Consider the following 17,939-nt stretch of genomic DNA (forward strand, 5'->3'; position numbering starts at 1 on the left):
ACATTCGCGTTGTACAAAGAAAAGGTTAGTTGGTGTCCTTTTTTTTTTCCATTTTCTAGAATAAGGAGAAAACGAAATAAAATGTGGATTAGACGTTGAAAGGGTAATCGTAATTAATCGATCGAGTAATATAAATTCCTGTCGAGAAATGGTAACAGGCGAGATAACGTTTGATCGTTAAGCTACCTTTCTATGTATCGATATTTCATGACCGTTTCCTGCTAGCGTAGCCATCTTGTGCTTTTCATGCTTCTTACTCCATCCTCGTTTTCTCTTTCCGGTTAGCTTCCCAGCGAAGGTGTGTACTTTCGTCAGTTTTCTTTAAACTTTGCCATATTAATATAAAAAAATCGAAGGTAGCATGCACTGAAAAGCAAAGTAGCGAACGCTTCCTACGCATTATTTACACGTACATTGTCATACGTGACATATTTTATTACGATATTAATCCATCGGTGGACAATAATATACATGTGGCATGTAGTTGAAGCCAGTTTTGTTTATTAATCAATTTTGTTTTATATACTTGTTCCAGATGCCTTCTGTAACGCTGAAAGACGTCGATCAACACAAGTTCGTAAAGGCTTTTGCCGCGTTCTTGAAAAAGTAAGTAATCGTCTTTATGTAAACGTTCCTAACCTTAAAATGAATCGAACATCGGCATACACGCGGACTTATTTCACGTATACGTTATGATTAATTTCTTTTTTTTCTTGAACAGTTTCATTACAATCAGAATTGTATCATTATTTATTGTGAATTACAGGACAGGCAAAATGAGGGTCCCAGAATGGGTAGACATCGTAAAATCTGCACGTTTCAAGGAATTAGCCCCATACGATCCAGATTGGTTTTACATTAGGTGTGCTGCTTTGGTACGACATATTTATATTCGTAGCCCGATCGGCGTTGGAGCAGTCACAAAAATCTTTGGAGGACGCAAACGTAATGGTACCCACCCCAGCCACTTCTGTAGGTCAGCGGGAGGTGTAGCTCGCAAAGCTCTTCAGAGCTTGGAACAACTGAAACTCATCGAGAAGGCTCCCCTTGGTGGTCGTAAACTCACCAGCCAAGGTCGTAGAGATCTAGATCGCATTGCTGCACAAGTTAAAGCGAAAAGCAAAAAACAACTCAAACTGCAAGAGACTCTTGTTCTTTAATTTTTTTGTTTCTATAATAAAAACGAAAAGCTCGTACATTACTGGCTTTATTGATGTCCGAACCTTAATATTTAGATTATAAGATAGTTTCAAATTTGTTGACTGATCTGTAAGATGTCTAAAATAGTAACTTAATTTAATAAGTTTGAAGAAAATATATTTTCGTAACTACTCGTATTTGTATTGGGAATAGGTGGAGCAGAGTAAAATGATACCTGTGATATATAATCATAGCCTATATCCACTTTGAACAATTGTTTGCTTTTACTAAAGCTGATATTATTCTACTTCGACGTTTAAAATAATCGTTTCTACTTAATTAAATAGCAAGTTTTTATTGAATAAAATTACTTCATTCATTTAGCAATTTTGTTCCTCCACGTGTAGAACAACCCCTCAAAATTTTGAAGTCGATCGATTAAATAGTTTTCGAAATATCATGTACCCTCCCAAAAAAAGACATTCCCAGAGATGTTGATGTATCATTCTTAAATATATTTCAACAAGAAAATTTATATGTTAAATTCAATATTAGTACTGTAAAATTACGCTTTGCTTTTTTATTAGAATTCCGCTCATCCCGCGCATCCTCGTCGATAAAAGTTGAGCGAGCCTGCAGGACCGTAGTTATAGAAAACAACCTATGGTCAGTTACAGTTTTTCTTTATACTTCTATTATACTTCTTACCTTTCTTACTTATTGATGCGCGGTCCTAATTGATTAAACTTCTACTTTTCTCTGGGCCTGACCAAAAGCGCCAAGATTCATGGTCCAACTCAGTGATGGACATTCGTGGGATTTTTCCTTCGAGGAATTCCTTTCTGTGCATGCGTAAGCTGACGTCACAGCTACATGTCGTCTGCTACCATACATATATCTATAAACCGCTAGAGGAGGTGTGTTTAAGGTGCCTGTGCAATTTTCCTGCGGATAAATAAAGTACAAAAGTGTTAGTGCTTTTTTTTATTCATATTTCTACTTCTTTCTTATGAGTTTTTCTGGAAGTATATATATATATATATGTATACATATATAGGCGTGTGTATATATGTTATAAATCAGTAATTTTGTTGTTGTAGATACTTTCTGGAAATACTTGCATTTTTTCCTGTGATTGAACTACTGTGATTTAGTTTTATTTAAATGTATTCAGTTAATATTGGTAAGGTATATGCTTCCAATATATGATTCTATATGTATGTTTCATGTATTTGTGTCTTATGTTCATTTTTATGTGCAATATTTTTATTCGAACACTGGTAAGGTTTTCTGCAGTCTCCTTACTCTTAGCAATAAATGTTGGTATTCATGTAATAAATCCGCTGCAGACGTAAAAACTAAATAAATAATGAATTGTTTTCCACTTTTTATTGTACATCTATGCTATTTTTCTTCATAAAAACTTTCCTCTTTCCCTATAACTTCCTTACGTTTTGTTCCTTACTGGGATCCAATGGTACCCTAAATTCTAAGTAAGTGTATACAGCAGTGAGGACTGCAATGCTCGCTCCAATTCGCATGATCAGGAAAAATCCCACGAATGTCCATCACTGCGCCACGAGATGACGACACCATCGATCTTAACTCTCACGTTCAGTTACCCCACTGAATCCATACATCACAATAATAATTATGTATCTCTATTCTTCGTGACGTTACCTTTGCCTTACATAGCTCTTTAATTGTGGCTCGGTTCGTTATCGCAACTCTGCGCGTTACATTTACATTGGTCTTGTGTTTTGTACAGGTCTGTTGGGGCCTACCGGCCCCCCATTTAGCTAGGGTACCTCGGGGTTGCTAAGCCCGTGCTGTAGCTGCATTATTCGCACGCTACAGCCCCTGAGGGCGACACCTTCGACGTTCGCGATACGATTGGCTTTCTTTTGAATCGCGGGCTCAGCGGTGAATGTATGGGCGTATACAGCGCCGCCTCAGTGAAACTTGGACCGTGGACGTAAACGTTTCGGGTACCGATCGTTTTTGATTTTAGATCGAGCGGCGAGTAGGCGCAAAGAAGTTTGCCTGGGACGCAGTCGCGTACGCGCGTAAAAGTGTGTATGCATCGCGAGCCGTGGAAAGATATCAAAGAAACGAGATATGTTTCCTCGCGGTCAGTGCGGGAAACTCCGTGCGACGAAAATGTTAAGGAAATAATCGTGTCGCGCAAGTGTCTCTCGCTGGTAGAGAAGACCGACCACCGTGTGCTCAGAGTTTCTATCTTTCTCCTTCCAACCACCTTCCCTCTTCCAACGTTTCTATCCCGCTTCCCCTTGGCAGGCGCTCCTCTCTGGGTCCGTTGGTCGCACCGGGACGACGTTTACCGTGCGTCACGGGAAACGGCATTGGGAGGAGACAGAAGGTGACAGCCCTCCCGCGGAATTTATGGTGCACACCGGAGAAACGGTGAAGTGAGTGGTGTCAGAGTGAAGTGAGTGCGACGGGCACCAAGTGCCAGGACCGGTGAAACAATCCACTAGAGCTCGTTTCTCGTTCAAGATAACATATAAGCGAAAACGGGGGAAAAATGCCGGGCCTAATCGCTGTAAGCGAATTCGTCGACGAGACCAGGGAGGATTACAACTCGCCCACCACGTCCACCTTCGTTTCGCGTATGCCACAATGCAGACAGACCATTACATCCCTCGAGGAGGTGGGTTCACTTGATAAATTTCGCTAATATGGCGAACCACTGCATAGAAAAATGATTATTTCTTTTTTTTTTTTGTTTTCTTTTTTGTTTTCGTATGCATCATATATCAGGCGTTGAAATTAATCGCGAGCCTTTAAACGTATAATTTATTTAAAAAGAAAGCAAATTTCAAAGCAATCCGTACTGTATCGATACTTTTGCTTTATTGTAACAAAATGTCGAGTCGATATTTTTACTTAAATTATAGTTAAGTAAAATTAACGAGTGACTTTAAAGACACAGGATTTATTTCTATGTGTAATAATATCGAGGACCTTGAACCGCTTTGTAGTTTGAAAAATCACAGCGAACGCGATGTCAAGTAGGTTTGATCGAAGCTTAATGGATAATCTTTGAAATGAAAACAGAGTTGATAGCGATAATACGAAATGTGCGAGATAAGTAGGGTGAGCGTAAGGGAGTTTTCTATTCGAAACCGTTTTTATAATTTGATCAAATGTTCATTTAAATGGAAGAAACGTAAGTTACGAACGTAACGTACAATGTTAACACTTTACCGACCGGTAAACCTATTAATCGTCTCTTTTCCATGGCAAACGATACTTTCTTATTTATTACTGAGATAGCACGATCCCATTGTATGCTTCCATTAATATGTGGATTATGAAATATTACGTAAATATAATATAATATAATATAACACTAATGTTATGAAAATAAACAATATTATTGAATTTAAGTACATATACGTCCAAATGCTACCGGTCGGTAAAGTATGAAGCAAGTAAAGGAAACACGTAGTACGAACAAAATTTTGTAAACTATCGGAATAACTTAACATCTCCGTTACATCTCATAACCTTGGACGGTTGATTGGTCAGCCTCGTGTTAATAACTTTTATATAACATAAACAACATATATGTAGTGCCTACAGATGGCTACATATAGGGTTCATATGATACATGTTATCGAACTCGGTATTTCTCATGCACAAGTTACAGCGAAAAGCAAAAAACAACTCAAACAACAAGAGACTCTTGTTCTTTAATTTTTTTGTTTCTATAATAAAAACGAAAAACTCGTACATTATTGGCTTTATCGATGTCCGAACCTGTAGTGCCTACAAATGGCTACATATAGGGTTCGTATGATATACGTTATCAAACTTAGTATTTCTCGTATTTAGGGGTTAGAAATGTCACGTGGTAGAAGATTTATAGGCTCGTTAAATTTGAAAAATGATATCGAATCGGAAACCGAAGACGTTTAATGATAGTAAAATCTTTGAAAATAATATGCACATGCGATATTGGGTATCGTTATATTCTTCTTCGCGGCCTGAATACAAAAATCAATAAATTGTTCACTATCGAACGACTTCTAGAAGTGTAAGTTAAGCGAGTAACGTAGCGGTGAAATTTAATTTACAATAACGATTTGCGTCATTCTTCGACGCTGGATGTATTTGTCATGTTTGTTAAATTAAATGCGCCCAACATCTTTTTATTTTTGTTTAAACACAACGTATACACCGTATATGTATAGTGAATATGTTGGGTTTTGTGCTGATACAGAAGAGAAGAGTACTCAAACACTTGCACAACAATATTAATATTAGTATTTCATTTTAAACAGATATATTTACGGTACATTCAAGTACGATCTTTCTAAATTCTCAACCCGATGGTCATCACAATGTCTACACGAATTCTACAATTATTATAATAAGTAAAATTATATAGCCAAATCGCAATGGTCTTCGAGTTGAGACTTAGATTACGTATATCCATATTTATTTCTAATTAGAAATAATATAACGAACGTACAACAATATTTCTGCTTAAACTAAAGTTACAAATGATTGAATATAGAGTCACAGGATTAACGTCTACGCCTGATCCGTAAACAATAACTAATTGTTATTTAAATACAAATTTCGTATATATCGTATAAAAGATGAACAATCGATTGAAACGTTGCTAATGAATCATTATACCGCGTATCCGTTCGTCACCTACTATTTTAATAAAGTTTTCCTCGTTTTACTCTTCATGCGAAGTAAAAAATTACATTACCGCTTGCTTGTTTCGCGCCTGTGCGTTAACCTTACCGAGAATCCGATCCGCGGTTGATCGCGTGTTCTTATGCGTGGGCGTTTCACAATTGTTACGCGGATATCGTTCTTACACGCAGTACAGGAGTACCCTCGCAGTTACGACAGGTTAGGTTCTAGGTCGTTGTCGTAAACCTGGTCGCTACTTTTTCTTCACCCGATTATTACGTGAAATTAGGAACTGCATGTCACGTCAACACTGCAATTAGTGTCGCGTCAACACTGCGATTAAGTCACATCACCCAGAAATGGGTGACAGGACTTTTTCTTAAGGAACTAAAAAAATTAATTCCAAAAGTGAGGCAATAACGAAAATGAATCCGGACAGGATTCGAAAATTTGGCGACACAGACACAGAGACTGTGTCTCGAGACACAGAATGTTCCGCGTCGCGTTTCTCGATTCAGAAATAATTAGGTATCGTAATTAATTCGGTGGTAATTCGGTCCCTCCGAAGTAATCCCGTTCGCGAAGAAAAATTGTGCGACTTTTAGGCCGGAGCATAAGAAAAAAAAAAAAGAGAAAAAAAAGGAAAAATTCTATACTACAACGAATGTTAACTAATCTAATCTTCTAATAGTCTCGAGGCATAATTCTAACATTGTAACAATTTTCACGAGTTTTAACTTGGCAGCCAACGCGTTAAGTACTATTACAATCGAGTGAGAACGGATCGTAGGGTTTAAATCGCGTTAGGTATCCACCTAAAAGAACTTCGATTACACCTCGCCTCCCTTGCATCTGCGTCATTACGTTTCTTGCCGCGTATCTAATTTTTCTGTCTTATCGTGTTCGTCTCGCAGAAATGAATTCGCGCGATTAAGGCGTACTAAAAGTAACTAAAACTGTCGCGTGTGCGTGACGCCTCGAAGCGGGGGTGTGCCTTTATCTTCGACCGCGATTAGAGGTAACGATTTTTGGCGCAACGACGCTCCCATTGCCTTTTAACAGACTCGAACGAAACTCTAGGCGTTCGAATAAACGCTAAGCAACGCCTATACGTTCGCCATCGATTCCTTCTTTCGAACCGTTTCCCAAAGAAGGAAACGAGAATAACGTATCGACGAACTTCGCGTTTATTCGCTCTATACGATGCCTAGGGGTTTTGCCCAACTCGGCCTTTTACGAACGTCTCCGACGCTACGACGCAACTTTTATCGAGGCTCTGGCCTGCATCTCGTTCAATTTCTGCGTAGAGGTGATGTAAATACGTGTACAAAGTTGATCTACGACTTCCAGTTCGGGTAATGTATGCAGAGACATGCCGTCGGTCTTGCGTCTCGTACGACGACAAGCCAACGGGAAAATACAGTGATCGCGAGGAATTTTTAATTACGTCGAGAGCATTTTAGAATCCATCGAGCTTCGAATGGTTCGTACTTAGAATGGAACGTCTTCTTCAATTTTACTTTATGTATTCGAGTACTTCGGTATTTGGTGATGATATTACGAATAATTACGTGATTTTTAAACCTTTCACTATACAAGTATGTACTGATGATTACTGACCAGTCCATATTTATAATTACTAATGCATGTATACAAATATACATCTATATATAGATATGTATTAATACTATATATATATATATAAACCTTTCACTATATAAACATGAACTGATGATTACTGACCAGTCCATATTTATAATTACTAATGCATATATATATATAAATATACATCTATATATAGATATATATTTATACTATACTTATATACGTATATGTATATATATATAAATAAATGTATATATATATCGCATCCAAATATATATACATATGTATATGTACATGTAAAATGTACATAATTCTTGTAAAAAGTACACACCAAATGTTCGTTTGGTTACGAACTAGCTAACGTGACTTTTGAAATGGCCGCCGTTCGAGATTTTTTGGGTACACTAAACCTCGATATATCTCGCTTAATTTTGGAGGCAACATCAAATTATGCTTTCAATATATCAAAAGCGGATACGGTCGATACTTATTTAGTCAAGGCGTCAAACAAATCGACTACCGTATCGAACAGCAACGAAATCACAGAATAACCAAATCTGGACGTTACCGTACCGTAGGTATTGCGTACGGATTTTGTAACGAAGCGTTGCGTATGCGCGTTGCGTACGCGTTATATGCGTCGCAGAGATCTGGAATCAGATTAATTAACAGAATAACGAAGACACAATGCGCTCGAGAGTGGGATCAGCGCGCGACCTGTCTTGTTGAAAGGAGAAAAAAAGTGTCCCGAACCGCAATACTTTCACGGAGATGCAGATAATGGATCTTTTGTAATAGCAAACCGTAATACGCCGACGTAATTATCGACGAGGAATGTTTATTGCGCGAGCCTTTCGTAATTTAACAGCCCGTCGTGACTCTCGCGGGCTCCGCTGCCTGGTAGAAATACATTATATCGACTCGGATGCGGGACCCATTTCCAACTTATCCGAGGTCGCGAAGATTTTCACCTATTCCGCGAGTAAAAAGTAGCAACGATGTACAGCGAAGAAAAATTTGTTTTTATAGAAGATGTTTGTTTGGTAGAAAGTTGGACGTTGTACGGAGTAAATAATTTTGTTTGTGAGCGAAGCGACGATGAAGATTTAAAGTCAGATTAATTTGTTTAAAGAGACTTTGTATATTAGATTGAATATAGATAATTAATATATATATGTATATGAATAATGGGAATGATTTATATCCAAATTAATTTGTTTGCTTGTTAGAACGTTTTCAACATTTATCGTTAATCAGATATTCGCTTGAAAAAATTTGTCCATAATTTTTGTAAGCTCAAGGCAGAAAGTTCGTCGGGGTTGGAATGAATCTGTGCTAGGTGGAATTTTTTTTGCAAGGAAATTGGGTCGTTGAATATCCATATGTATGAATACGTGCGTACAGGTTTTTTAACTGCGGGTGGGCAATCTCTTAGGGAATCGCGCGAAATATGTAATTCTAATTGTAACTAAATATTTTTATATTCGATATTTAATCGTTCAAAAGTTTTTTTATTCAAGTTTTATTAGGTTGTCCCGAAAGTTTCTTTCGTTTTATTAATAATTAATATATACACAATATCTTATGTTTTATGTTACATTACCGACTTGTGTACGATTCATTTCGCTTCGTTACTGTTACAGCATCAATGTCCTAAGAAATTAGATTGTCTATTTATATAAACACCGGCACAGAAAATAATTGAATGCAACTCACGAAAAAAAACTCCTCGGACAACCCAATAATTTAACGTTTCTTTTATATTCTTATCTCGGGATTTGATTAAATTCGAGCAAAAGCAACTGATCGATAACGATAGTTTACAGTTTTTCTAAAATTCGTTATTCGAATGCAACTTCGAATACTTCCTTGCTTACTTCTATCTCGTTTGGTTTCGTAAATCACCTCTCGAAAGATTGCCTATCTACAGCTAGACACGCCCTGTACACGCATATACGTACGTACCGTAAAAAAAATCGTAATTTCGATATTCTATTAAACAAGGAGCAATACAACGAGGATAAGCACATCTTTATCGTTACAACACCGCTGTTTTGCATATTATCGAATCGTGGGCGGATTTTGTAACGCCTGTAGCAGATAGGGAACTTGGCGCGGAAAGTGTGCCGCGCGCTCGGAAGCGGAATTTATGCATGGAATTATTCAAGTTTCTTTTCACAATAGAGAACTGGGGAAAAGTAGCATCGATTTTAAAGCCGATAGGAGAATCATTCGGGAACGGGCTAATTGAGACTGTTACAGGGCATTACGTGGAAATAATAGAATACTTATCAACTAATTACCTATTACGCATACGAGTATCTAACGTGATTGCTTAATGTGAGAACTATACTTCGGCACGGGCTTGCAAATATACTTTCACAAATAAAATTGTCTATTTTATTTAATTGTTGTTTACATTTAATACCTATTTCATTACGTTTCGTTCATCTCATTAGTTTATGGTATGCTGCATGGTTTATAATTTGTAGTTTATGGTTTATGGTTCATGATTTCTAATTTAATACACGGGACATAACAGCATGGGTACTAAGTTTTCCCGCACAAGAGGCACGGTTTCCCTCATAAAAATATTAAAACGTTTACCAAAACTGAAACCGTCGTTCGAGCGTCGTAAAAAAAATTGAAATGGAAATCGCGCAAAAAAATAGTGTTCCATTTGTAGTTTATAATTTATGGTTCATGATTTCTTATTTAATACACGAGATATAACAGCATGGGTACTAAGTTTTCCCGCACAAGAGGCACGGTTTCCCTCATAAAAATATTAAAACGTTTACCAAAATTGAAACCGTCGTTCGAGCGTCGTAAAAAAGATTGAAATGGAAATCGCGCGCAAAAAAAAATAGTGTTCCCGATGCACTCAGCGTTATTACGATCAGTCGCGACTATCCTCTAGAAAATATATAGTCGCGTGTCACTTTTGTCTCGGTCGAAAGTCGATACCGGTGCACCTGCGATAGCACCGAGTCACTTTTACGGTGCAGTTCGACTCCGGTGCCTCCTTGAGAATTATATTCTCGGCCACTTCCGTTTGCTTTGATGCGCCTGCGTCTTCCGGGTTAGTTCGTTTTCTCCTTCTTCGCCATAATGACCCCGCAGGAGGCTTTTCAGGCAGGAAATATTCACGCGTGAAACGTTTCGTGTCTCACAGCCCCAGGGACGTCTCGACACCGTCACGGACCCTTGGGCGAATCGGTGCACTTGGCCCTCTTGTTTTCATTTATTATGCGTTTGGATATCGCGGATTTGAAAGAAGAAAAAATATACAGATTCGTTTTCCAGCCAAAGCACACGTTTTTATAACTATGTGTATTTGTGCCACGGATGCAGGGCCGGCGCAAGGCAGGTACAGCGCGTTCGCCGGAACACGGGCCCGCGGTCTACGAAAATTACTGAATAAAAAGGCACCGATTTCGAGTAACTTTATACAGACTGACGATACCATTAACAAATGGAAGCAATTTTTGCTGAGATGCAAGAGATTTTTTTAGTAGCGATGATTAAATTGAAAAGAGTAACAAAAATCATCAAAGTATTATTATTTAATATTCATCTTATAAGAAATATATAGCATTTGTAAATAAATAATTCCTCGTTGTAAAATTTATGCGTAGGATTTGAATGTGAATTCAGGCCCCGCCAAATTTTTGAACCCGACGCCGCAAAATATCACGCCGGCCCTGCACGGATGTGTTGCAGAAATTAGTATGGGCCAAGCGCCCGTACGTTGAGACGTCACTGGCCACGCATACGCAGAGTGAAACCTACCACTTTCCTCGAACTGTTTTTTGAATAGTAAACCTACAGGGTGTTCCACCAATTTCGTCCCTTATCATTAACCGTGGAGCTAAGTAAAGAAAATTTTTTATTTAACACTACACAACTACCAAGATCAACGCATACTTATTACACATTGTATATATACAACTATATTTTTGTAATTAAATAGAGAAGAAGCAAATAAATTTGTCGATTAAATGAATTCTCTATGATAATCATTGTTCTAAACAATTACAATAAAAGTATTGTTCAATTGAATAACTTTAGAAAATTGATTAAAGTACATAGGTGAATTTTGGTGATTTTGGTAGGCTTAGTGTTAATAAATTCGTAGCATTTTTAACTTCACCGTTAACCCTTTAAAACTGATCAACCGTGTTATTGGTTGTCTATTTACAATGCTTTCATTTTTTTAGGCGTGAACTCTTTCTTGAAAATGTCGATGATTAAAGTGTTAAAGACGTGGGAAATAAGCTACGGTATACATTAATATTTTAGAGAATATCAAATATTCATTGGAATCACGTAATAATAACATGTATTTTCGTAAAAAGTTTCACGATATCACATCTTTGTCGCGTCCGGTTGACATTGAAAGAAAACGTCTATACAGTAGGGATCAATACGTGATGGACACTGATAGGAAGAATCAATATTGGATTCGTTAAAGTCAAACAAGGTCGAGACAAAATTCATCGAGTGCTAAATTTAATCTTTCGCATCAGTCGTTGCGAGGAGGAAAATGTAAAATTCAGAAAAATCGTTGTATTATTCTTCTTCTTTTTAAAAATCATTCTATAACAATTCTATAATGTTTTTAATACGTAGGGAGGATCGCTTGTAGGATCAATCGGAGGAGGATCAATTGTATCGATCAAAAGTATAACAAGTCATACCAGTTCTCTCGGGAACAATGACAAATGAAGAATATTAATAATGCACATGCACCATTGCATTTATAAAAGAAAACGTGATCCTGCAAATACATATAATACTTCCTGAACCATACTTGACGACTTGCTACACTTGCTCTATCTTTGGTAAATGACAAATCTGAATAACATTTTGAGCATGAAAAATAAGTATATTATCCAATATTAAATAATATGTGTTAAATAATATTATTCAATAATATACCTATTTTATTTTCTTCTTAGAAACATTTCGATCAGGCATTTCGACTAAAAGCAAAATCGTGCCCAAAGGGATCTCGCTCTACCAAGGGACCACGAACGGTATTTCGACTGGGAAATTAATTAGTAAGAGATTGAACGGGTGGTGCGGCTGTGTGTGGGTCCCCGGGATTAATTGGAACGTAGCGTTCAAAGCGTTCCCAAGTGGAGAATGCTAACACTCCCGCGGGCACGGTATTCGCCTAACCCAGTATCGTCTTCGTTTACTCTTGACCCTGAGTGGCTGTAAGTCACCCACTTTCCCGCTTTAGCACCGGGACTTACGACACTCGCGCGACGAAAATTTACGTTCCGCGGCTATTTTCGAAATGGCGCGACCGCAGTCTATTCTCGTTAGCGTCGAGCGACGGAAGATGAACGCGACCGTTCATTCTCTTCTTCTTCTCGCGATCGTCGTCGCTCACGAGGAATCGGTCGCGCTCGTTCGTTTCGCGATTTCGTGACCCAAAGGAAACGAAACGTTCGGTTCAGTGTATCCGGAACACGGTTCGGTACACCCACGTTCAGAATGTTCCGCGTGACGTTTCTCGATTCAGAAATAATTAGGTATCGCAATTAATTCGGTGGTAAATCAGCGCCTCCAAAGTAATCCCATTCGTGAGGAAAAAATTGTACGACTTTTGGGGCGGGGCATAAAAAAAGAAAAAAGGAAAACAAAAGAGGAGAACGAAATTACCGCGAACGAGATTCGAACTCGAACCGATGTTCCAACGACTAGGCTAATCGTAATTTATAGGCATGCCATTAAACTTGATACTTTTCAGCGCACGACGAAACTGCGTAAACTTTGATAATTAATATTATAAAAACTGAGGCTGAATGGCGCTAAAGCTTCGAGTGTTACAATGTTTGTTGTCTATAGAATAAATTTTTAAAACGTCATGTAAATTTCTTAGATAGGGAAAACACGCTCCTCTCGAGGACGATTCGCCGTAACGGGAATCCAATTTTCTAGATCAGTTCGAGCAACGTAATTTTCATGGAAATGGAAATAGATAGAACTTTCCGCAAGATTTCCAGCCAAGTAATCCGCGGCGGTTCATTGATTGAAAGACTCGGAGGAAGCACGTTGCGTGCGTTTGCCCGCAAAGACGATAGGGGAATACCGGTAAGCCGATCCCATTGGCGTCGATTCGAACAGCATGCTATTGGATTTTTGCATAACCGGTCATTTACCTGTTGCCGATACATTAACACGCCCCAGATAATTTTTTTATAATCGTTCAACCGGCGCGGGAACACCCTCCGCGTTGGAAGATTCTTTCCTGGATCATTCTCCTGTCTTCTATATTAATACATGGTACAGTGTGTGTAGAAAGTATTCGTACACCGATCAATTTCCATAAAAACTGTGTAAAATTGTGACTTATTAACTTATTTTTTATAAACAACGACATTCTACATGTTCTAGGAAATCTCTAGAACAGATAGATTACAAAAAGAAATTTATGTAAGCTATGAAAGCTATTTATGTAAGTTGCGAAATTAACAAGAAAAAGAAAAACAATTAATCGATAGAAATATTGAAGCAATAAGTATTCGCACAAATGGTTAAAGGTACTTTACTGGAAATTTTATGTTTTCTAATTCGCACGGAGCAATAAACTAATGTGTTTACGTTACAAACTCTAATGCAAATGGTTCGTCATAAGAATCGTACAAATACTTATTGCTTCTATACTTTTACCCACTTTTCACATGTTTTCTGTTAATTTCACAAGTTACATTAACTAGTAAATGTTGTTTGGACTATATCTATCTTAGAGACTTCCGGGAATATATATGATATCATTGATTATAAAAAAGGAAAATAAGAAGGTACAATTTCACAGAAAAGTTTTTTGGGAAATTGATCGGTGTACGAATACATTCTACACCCACTGTACGTGTGTTACGCCTATGTGGAAGTATACGGACTATACCGCGTGTACAGTGTGTCCGTTATAATTTAAACACGAGACGATGGTTATTAATAGAAAAGTTGTGTGAGAGTTATGTATTAATTTATACTTGTACTGTATATTTAACGATCTTATTACGCCGCAGCGGTACACAAATTTTGGCGACCGTAAAATAAATCTATGGTAACTTTCACTTTCAAAAAATTATGTAGACATAGATGACAATTACATCGACATAGGTGATTTTCAAAATTCGTTAAAAATATCCTACCTAAAAAAAGAAAGGAACAAAATTTCCGTGAAACATAAATAACTATATTTAAGTTTCACGAAAATTTTGTTCCTTTGTTTTTTTAGCCAGGATATTTTTAACGAATTTTGAAAATCACCTATGTCGACTGTCCCAGGTCTATCGTTTTACAAATACCGCTATGGTTCGCGAACTGCTGCGTCTAATGGAAAAATTCAATTAATTCGAGCCCCGGTGAAACGTGCCGGCAGAAATCAGCATTTTAATCGAATCAGTTGAACGGAAACTCTGCACCTGCTATATCAGCGTTTATTGCGCGAGGAAATTTCGTATAATCTGATTATAGAAGATTCCCGTTGCTATTAATCGCGATGAGTTTCGACAGTTTAAGCGAAATCTAAATTCAAGGAATTGTTTTCGTAGAAAGCGTTTAAAACGTAAACCAACCAACTTGCGAATCGACTAAAAATGAATATAAACATTGTTTTCGTAATAATACGCACGGAAATGTTAGCGTTCCGTTTTTTATTAGACGTAGAAATTAATTAACCATTAACGTATTTTTCTTTCCACAATTTACACATTCTTTTTACAATTATATCCGCTCTTTTGGTATGCGTGTCTAAGGGAAAATTTCAATGACGAATAAATAACGAGTTTATTTTGGAAAGCCACGGAATTAATTTCTACGCCTAATATTTCATCGAATAAAAATACACCGGACCCCTCCCTCCATTCCACAAAATTCTTGTACGACTCCCTCGAATAAAACCTCTCTAACCCAACAACAATTCACGACTTATTTTCGTCGTTGTATTTTTCTTTCAACGTTTCTACACGCTCGTTGCTTAGTCTACGTTCGCTTAAAGCCAGATGCCAGCCCTCGCGCGTTTGCAAATCGGTCCAGGTAAACGACTCGGATACGAACGACCTACCAAGGTCGCACGGCCAGGAATTTCTTTCGTTCTCACCTGATCGTGCGCGAGACCCAGACGCAAGAAGCTGGGCACAAGCGGCCCTAAACAGTTCTCGTTTCTGGGACCCCTATCGTGGTGACCCATCGTCATCGCGATTAGTTTTATTTTGTCTGTCATTTCGCGTTACACGCGCGTTAGCAGCATCGTAAGTCGCGTCAACCCTGCCAATTCGTCTGGGCCCTAAACACGTTGACTACCACACTAATACCCTTAAAAATTTCTACTGCGATTAAATTTTATTTACCGACTATTGGAGACTTACATAATCATGCATTTATCGTGGTATTTATTTTTGTAACTTCAGCGAAATTCAAATAGTTCATATAAATTCGGTTTCATTGATGTTGAACTTTCAATATTAATTTTTTTATTTCTTCAGTAAACAGCACTGTCACCCATATATGGGTGACGTGGCGGTCAACGTGTCAAAGGGGTATCCTGAATTAGGAGGTCTGAAAAAATGCGGTTCTTCGTGAATTCTTTTAGAATGGAAAGAATTAATTAATTCTATCGAACTTTTTATCCCACCTTCATACATATTTGAGTAGTCTGTACAAATTTGTTCAACAAGAAATATTCAAATTGAGTCGACTGCGAAGCACATTTGTAGAAAACCTCCTATCGGCGGGAAAGATGCAGGTCGTAATTTTGGTTTGACGCCAAAAAAACAAAAAGAAATTTTCATTTTCATACATTTTTCTTTTATGCGAACCAAGAAAAACTCGCAAAGAATTGGTGAAATGTGGAATTACTGCTAGTTTGAGAAAAAGAACGGGTCCTTTTGGTGAAAAAAATCACTTTAACTTGATAAAAAAGTTGTTTAAAATCTTTTTGTATGAATTTTCTTAGTTCACATAGAAGAAAAATGTACGAGGATGAAAATTTCTTTTGTTTTTTTTTCTTTTTTTTTTTTTGTCGAACCAAAATTGCGACCTTCATCTTTCCCGCCGATAGGAGGTTTTAATTGAGAAGTGCTCTACAAATGTGCGTCATAGTCGACTCAATTTGAATATTTCTTGTTGAACGAATTTGTACAGACTACTCAAATATGTATGAAAATAGGATAAAATAATCGATGGAATTAATTATTTTTTTCCATCCTACAAAAATTCACGAAAAACCGCTTTTTTAGACCTCCTAATTCAGGATACCCCCTTATAAGGGCGTTCTAGATAGTCCAGGACTATCAGAAAATATATTTTCTTTTTCTCCGAGTTAAAAACTCTAGTTAAAAAGTTTCCATTATTACAATGTTTCTTAATTATTCTGCTTCCGATAGTAGCGATTGATATCAACGAAAATCTTTATATTACTTTAATGAGAATACTCTAACGCGCTTTCCTTTTAAAGAGACTGCACAAAGTTGCCTACGTTACGTTTAATTTTGGTTCTCATTGAAAGCAAATGATGCGTATTCTTGAAATTCAAATAAAGGGTACGCGATAAATTGAGAATAATCGAAACAATTGTAACAATTTTCTTTTACAAATTATTTTCTCTCTAGGAAAGCAATTATTTATCTAGAAATTATTTGATCTTTCGTTGCCCGAAATTTATTCGTGAAAATAGACGGCCATGTTTTATGAAACATCGTGTACGGCAATAACTGGAGGAAATGTTCGTTTCTGGCGTACAATATTTAGAGAGAACATGACGGAAATGTGGAAAAATTCGACTGTAACGCTACTCGATGCACACGATTCATCTCTAGCATCCTCAGCGTCGCGTGTATCGGGTCCTCGTCCAAGTTATTGATTTATTCGCTGGCAGTCGTATCGCGCTGCTGTTTCAGTACGCATCGCGAAGAATTTCATCTACCTCTGTCTTCGCCACGCCGTATATACGCGATCAATCCTATGCATTTTTCATGATTCGAACCAACTGCGTTATTTGCGACGCGATAGACGCGAGCAAAACTTTATTCGAGTAATTATTCATTTGGCGCGTGGGTTCTCAAACTTCATTTTTCTGTTACAAAGTTGAAAACCGCTGATAATTCCATGTTAACTATAAATTAAATTCAGTAATATTTTTTTGTTCCGACGACATTTAGCGTTGTTCAATCGCTATTTTATCTATTAAACTCGTTTTCGGATTGATACTTGTACAATGATATATTAGGTTGTCCCGAAAGTTTCTTTCGCGAGTTTCACTCAATTATTTGATGTGGTCGTGTTTATATAAATAGACAATCAAATTTCACAGATATTCATGTTGTAACAATAACGGAGCAAAATGAATCGTGCACAATGCAGTAACGTAACATAAAACATAAACTATTGTGCATGTATTACTTATTAATAAAGCGAAAGAAACTTTTCGGACAATCCGATACATGATAGACAACAATGTATTGGTTGCCATGGTAAACAAAAATCGAGGTAATTCACAGCGT

At 37.4% G+C, this 17,939-nt stretch overlaps 1 protein-coding gene across 1 annotated transcript; it reads left to right on the top strand.

Annotated features, from left to right (window-relative positions):
- The first annotated feature begins 212 nt into the window (after positions 1–212).
- LOC128892749 (40S ribosomal protein S19-like) lies at positions 213–1,196 on the top strand. Its single transcript, XM_054153289.1, has 3 exons — positions 213–298; positions 536–606; positions 767–1,196. Exons 2-3 carry the CDS (start codon positions 536–538, stop codon positions 1,158–1,160), a joined length of 465 nt encoding a protein of 154 aa, XP_054009264.1. The 5' UTR covers positions 213–298; the 3' UTR covers positions 1,161–1,196.
- The last annotated feature ends 16,743 nt before the right edge of the window (positions 1,197–17,939 follow it).

This window comes from Hylaeus anthracinus, unplaced genomic scaffold (genome assembly GCF_026225885.1).
Source record: "Hylaeus anthracinus isolate JK02 unplaced genomic scaffold, UHH_iyHylAnth1.0_haploid 16865, whole genome shotgun sequence".
In the NCBI taxonomy this organism is placed as follows: Eukaryota; Metazoa; Arthropoda; class Insecta; order Hymenoptera; family Colletidae; genus Hylaeus; species Hylaeus anthracinus.

Bases quoted from the DNA above. Each gene is read 5' to 3' on its own strand.
- LOC128892749 (XM_054153289.1), top strand. From the start codon at position 536: ATGCCTTCTGTAACGCTGAAAGACGTCGATCAACACAAGTTCGTAAAG. The intron at 607-766 runs GTAAGTAATCGT...TGTGAATTACAG, and splicing joins TTTGCCGCGTTCTTGAAAAA to GACAGGCAAAATGAGGGTCC.